Here is a 6349-nt window from a genome sequence, read left to right on the forward strand (position 1 = left end):
ATTATCTACGCCTCATGTTTCTTGCAAACATCTACTGTGAAGTATCTCCTTACATTTGGTACCGTGACAATTGTGTGCAATCACCTGTGATTAGCTCCTGCTGTTATTATCTACGCACATGTTTAATCAGCCTCATTGTATGTGTTTTTCTACTATTCCAGCCTAGTTTATGTGATCACCTGTAATTTATATAAACCTCTACTACTCTGAGTTTAAGGCATGGCAGTATCTCAGTACTGGTGAGAGTATCTCCGATATATGCTGAGTCCCCCCATTTCCAACAGCAGCCCCCAAAGGTTTCTATGGGGCTGCAAAGCAGGTTTACCAAGCTCCAGAATAGTTGGCCTTATGCTACAGTAGCCTATGGGCCACTTATTCACACATTCTTCTGGATACAGAGCCTCGCTCCCTAGCGACGCATGCGCCATCTGGAGACCTGGAAGCAGTGTGATAGCATCACGCTATTTCCAGCTCTTCGCCAGGACGTGCACTTAGCGGAGCCCATCTCCTGGCAAGAAATTGTTAGTAAATTTGTGTGAAAATATTTTTTTTAGCTTTGTAAATTTACACTAAAACTATATATCACATCCCTATTAGAATGTTGAACCTTCTGATAAAAGAACCAAAGATTATAAGGAAATTATATTCTCTATCTGGGACAGTCTCCTTGTTATCACAGACTAAATGGGTGTGGCTTGTAGTTCATGGGAGTGCCCAATACAATTCTTCACTATGGGCGAGTTAGAACTTTAGGTAAAGGTATAGCAATTTTGTTATCTACAGTATCTCTAGATCCCTCATTTCTTTGGTTGAAAATTACTATTAAAAAAATAAATACATAAAAAAAATTAGAAGTGTAGTCAAGTTAAACAAATGAAATACCAGAAACTACAAGTGATAGAAACGTAATTAAGCTGAAATTTTGGAGTAAAATTCATTAGAACTAATTTATATAAACATAAATTTATGACGTTCAAAGCAGAAAATTCCAATATAAAGAAATTGGAATATAGGCAGTAGGGTGGGGTTAACACAAAGTCAAACGAGATTGAAAAATATTCAAAAAAGTGGATTTTGCCTTTAATACAATTGTTGTCATTTTAAATCCTGCTGGCAAAATTGATAGAGAAACAAAAACACACTTTTCAAATGAGAAATAAACCCGGCAGTGTCTTTATTTAGGCTGGAGCTGTAAGAGGAATGGAGGATAAGTGGCTGCATGTACTGTAAGTGCCCTGAACCGGGGGGTGAGGGAGGGCTGACGACTTGCAGCCTTCCACCATCAACTTATAGCAGGTGGTAGCACAGTCTTAAGCTGCATACAGACGGTATGATCTGTACCACCAACGACTTGAAACATATCTTTCAGTGAAGTCATCCTGCCACATCTCTGTACAGGCAAAGTTGACAATATTGTGCAAGTTGGCCTCCATGTACAGACGTTCATAGATATCGTTAATGCGGGAACGAGCATCGTTGGTCGTTCACTGCATAAAAATGAACTCTCTAGTTATCATTCATAGATATTGTACAGTGTGTACACACCTTAAAGGTTGCAGTATTTAAAGATTCATGCAACTCAAAATACAGATGTGGAAACACAAATGTGTCTTTAAAACATCTTTTTGTGGCATATTTATGGTGTGTACAGAATAACTGATATTCCAAATAAAAAGCACCAGAATCACCTACTGAATTTCAAAGTTAGTTTATTCAGGTCAACAAATAAATACACAATTATTCAACATAATGGAGTTTTATCTACATATTAAAATTCAGCTGTATACATTTTCCTTACTAACTTATATAAGCTTTATTACATCTTTAACCATCTCACCGATGCCATGGAAGATCTCATGTATGGGGCTATTACACATGAAAGCGCTGGTAGTGACCAGTTTATTTTTCGTGTCCACATGAACTTCATTGACCTGTTTGTTGACATGTTTACAGCCAAGCTGTGTAATGGCTCCAGCTGTCCCAGCATGGGGCCACCTGCGGAACAGACAAATGACAGGAGGTTACAATGGTGATTAAATGACAGTGTAAAGTACAATACAAATGTCTTCCACATTCCCAGGGTTTATGTTTTACTTATTTATTATCTTTGTTCCTTATAGATAATGACTTCTAGCATATCAGACATAGGGATCCTGTGGGTGTCTGGCTACCAGGTTGTATAGGGAGTTATTGCTCCACATCCAGCAGAGCTACATGGCGATTACCTCTAATCTATATTACATGTTCTAATTCATATATAGGCCAGATGAGGATTACAGGTGTTTAGCAACAGCTGGAGGTACAGATTCTGGTGTTGGGCAAACTCCCTTGTTCCTCTTCCTCCAATCACCTCCCAATTTAGGGACTGAAGTAAATATACATGTGGACAGAGCTGGACTGGGAATTATTAGTAGGAAGACGGATGGCAGCTGGGTTGGGGAAGTAGTAGAAATATATGATAGCAGTGATTATTAATAGAAGTAAGGACACCACAACTGGGGACACTGAATTTCTCCATCAAGTCCACCACCACACTATTACGTGTGTGTGTAATATATTTTTTCTCTTTTATAGTGAACACAATGTAACATTCCTCAACCAATTTTTATGTATACCTTGTAACAGCAGAGTCTGCATAGGGCTAATGACTGACCTGCGCTTGCCTCTCATATGCCTCACCGCCTGCCCTCCTCCTCCCCTGTGTTTGTAGCATAGAGCCTGCACAGGCTTTTACGGTGTGCTCCAATTGGGCGGACGCTGGTGCAGCTGTTAGCAGTGCTCTGCCATGCCATAGTGAATAGTGTGGTTACAACAGACAGAGGCTGCTAATGCAGATCAGTGATCTTATTGGTGGTGGGTAGCGGGGGATCCCTGAAAGTGCTGGTCCTAGTGCATTTGCCTCCTTCCTAATCCAGCAATGCCAACCAAGACAGGCCATCAGCCCATCTAGCATTTGACAGAAGTGCCAGATAGCCAGTATGCCCTCTGCGGGGGAATAAACACTTGATAGGTTTCCAGAATTGTGTGATGGCACAAGTCCTACTAGCATCCACCCAGTGTATCAGTTATAGTAACATTAGGGTCTGCTTGTTTCCAAAAACCTACCAATTATAAAAAGGGAATTATGGCCTTTTAGCCACACACATTGCCCTGTAATCTAGCACATGGCTGGAACATACTTTTCACATTCTGTATCGCAGCCAATGGTGACTTCACACCCAGGGAGCAGTTTTGCAGCCAGCACAAGGGAGATACAGCACAGGCCAATGGGCTTCTTAGCAGCATGAAATCCTTTAATCGTTTCTTCAATAGCTTCTATAACAGAACAGTCCTTCCCTTCCACTGCCCAGGTAGAGAGATTCTTAGCTACTCCGAAACCTCCTGGGTAAGGATCAACAGAGAAGACCGAATGAATAATTCTCCTCATCACATACATTTATCTTACTTACTATGGTTTGTACAGATACACAGAATATGCATCTATCACTGTACCTGGTATGATGAGTGCATCATATTCACTGACTGTCAGATCAGTAAGGTCCTTAATGTTTCCTCTTGCGATCCGCGCACTCTCTGTGAGCACATTACGGGTTTCCTCAGTGGGCTGTCCTTTCACATGGTCCACAACATGCATCTGGTCTATATTGGGTGCGAAAACCACATATTGCGGCAGGAAAACAGAGAGAACTCCTGATTACACTAAGAATACACACACAGTAACATCACAGGCAAACACACCGCAACATGGGTAAGCTCATAACATAATCATATACAGGGTAGAGTTGTATTGCTCTGAGAGAAGCACCGAAGGCCCATTAGGGTACTCAGAAAAAAGAGCACAGTGTAACAAGACAGTAACTGATGTAGAGGACTTATGTTGCTATATTGCAGCAGATATTGGTAACTGACCCCATGGCACAGGGTCTGCAGCCAAAACATAAACTGATAGTTATAGTTGGTACATGCAGTTGGAAGGTCGTCATCACACTATCATACCTTCCCCTACACATGCTGTAATGTCCATGTCCCCAGACACCTAGATGTGATGCGGAATTGGGCAGCAGACTCCCCTCCCATCCATGGGTGTAACTACCATAGGTGCAAGGTGTGCAGCTGCTATGGGGCCCAGAGCTGAGGGGACCCCATCTTCTTTGTCAAAGTTACACATGTTATATACATTTCTCACCATTGGGTGGTACATAGGGGCCCTACAAACTTTTGCTATGGGGCCTTCAAATACCTAGTTATGCCCCTGCTCCCATCTAGTCATGAGTCTTAGGGGCCCATTTATCAAAGTGTATTTGAGGTATAATCCCTGGGGTTTACCTCAAATACTAAGCATCCCCAGGATGTATTAAGGAGGGACCGCAGCAGGTATCTCATATACCTGATGTGATCCCTCCATTCCCGCTGGCAGCCGCCTCCCCCATAGGTTTCTATGGGGAGATGTGATGCTGCCAAATTTACAAATATCCGGAATGCGATGCATTCCCGATATTGGCCCCCACAGCTAACGCCATCTGAAGATAACTTTAGCCACTGTAGCCTATGGGCTACACCGCGCACTATTAGCTGGCAGAGGGATCCGTCGGAACCATCCCCGGCTATGGCACGGGACTGCACATGCGCACCACCCCTTGCAGTGGCCGGCAGCTCTCCGGAGACATCGCAGGGATGGACTCCTTTCACAGCTCGTGTCCCTACATGTCCCGGATGATACATCCAGCCGATAGGATCACTTTTTGCAAAGCGATCAGGGGCGTTCCTGGCATGCCCTGATTGCATTGCAAAAGCGATCATTGATAAATGGGCTCCTATGTCATGAGCCTTAAGTGATATCATTATTCTCCATAAGGGAGACATGACAGTATCTATTAATTATTGAATTTTGGGGGAAGATAAAAACCAGAAGATGCTTACAAGTATACAGTGTTCTAAAATAATGTATTACTTCTATATGCATGGTTAGGGTGACAGCTGGCTTGTGTACGGAGTTAGTTTTTCTTACAAATGGATGAAAAAAAAAGTGACACTCTAATATATATTTATTTATTTTTTGTACATTGCTGCCTATTTCTTACTCGGGACAGAGACAGATAAAAAAAAAAACATTACCAAGGAAAGTGTGGGAATCACAAAGCGCCTATCAGATAAACAGGGGCAAGAGGTTTTATTTATTTTTTTGGGCCAAACATTTTTGAACAGTACAGTAACAAGGTAACAAGTCCTCTAAGTACAGTATGGCTGCCAAGTCAGCCAGCACCTTATTGTATTGAATATTTTGTTATTGCAGCAACATAATCAGAATCAGTGAATAAGAATGTAAAAATTACAATGTAGCAGAGATATGTGGGCAAACTAATAATGCAGGAAAGGTGGTAATAATACGGCAGGTTAGAGAACTGACTGACTGATTGCTGTAACTGTAGAATAATATTATTACAGAACTTGCTGGTCTGAACAAGGCTCTATGCAGGTAAATGTATTTCAAGCATGAAATATCAATGTAAACTACTACAATGACTAGTAATACTATTTAGATAAACATTCTTATTAAATTGTGCCAGGACTATAGTTACACTGTATGTTACACTAAACATTGTAAACTAAGACATGTTATATTCTTAATCTATTTGTACAACTGGTACATCATAAAGTGTCCTCTGCTATATGACCGTGTATACAGCAGATGTAAGAAGGGCAGTATGTCTGTAACATGTGACTGATATTACAGCATCTTGCACAATAATTACTTCTAGCATAATGAAGAAACACAAGTACGTGTATACAGCCTCCATTGTATAAGACCCTGTAATAGTAATAACTTCCATGTGCTCTGTGCAATGAAACACTGATATATCTCACCTGATAGCCAGCTCTGCTCAGATGCACAAACACAGCAGAGGACTCGTGGATCTCACTCCCATCATACACCCCGCAGCCAGAGAGGATCACTGCCACCTTCTTGGACATGATGATTGCAGCACACTGGTGTCACACTGGCAGCAGGAGCCTGGAATACCTGATAGTAGTGGCAGCTGCTGGAGAGAGAGAGACTGCTGATGCTGAGAGCTGTGTGTGACCCCGGCACTTTTATACACAGAGAGGGGGCGTGTCTAGGGGAGGAGCCTACAGACAGGGAAGTGCTGCCAGCAATTATTCCACTGTAATCATCATCTAACTAGAGCTTGGGGCTTTCCCACTCTATGTGACTCACCTAGGGAGTGTATTCCAGACCTATTTCATTAGATTTCCCTAGTTTTAACATGCTAGAGCAGTGCTTCCCAAACTTTTTTGAATCGCAGTGCTCTAGAGTATCAGCATTGTTTTCACGGCACCCCTAAGTTTG

At 42.0% G+C, this 6349-nt stretch overlaps 1 protein-coding gene across 1 annotated transcript; it reads right to left on the reverse strand.

The window, feature by feature from the left end:
• Positions 1-1692: 1692 nt before the first annotated feature.
• Positions 1693-6054, reverse strand: LOC148507831 (glutamine amidotransferase-like class 1 domain-containing protein 3, mitochondrial). The gene is made up of 4 exons (XM_088445495.1): positions 5871-6054; positions 3493-3669; positions 3180-3381; positions 1693-1995 (listed from the first exon to the last, which is right to left on the reverse strand). The coding sequence occupies exons 1-4, from the start codon at positions 5971-5973 to the stop codon at positions 1803-1805; spliced, it is 675 nt and encodes a 224-aa protein (XP_088301621.1). The 5' UTR covers positions 5974-6054; the 3' UTR covers positions 1693-1802.
• Positions 6055-6349: the final 295 nt, after the last annotated feature.

Source organism: Taudactylus pleione, unplaced genomic scaffold (genome assembly GCF_031769625.1).
Source record: "Taudactylus pleione unplaced genomic scaffold, aTauple2 ptg000381l, whole genome shotgun sequence".
Classification (NCBI taxonomy): Eukaryota; Metazoa; Chordata; class Amphibia; order Anura; family Myobatrachidae; genus Taudactylus; species Taudactylus pleione.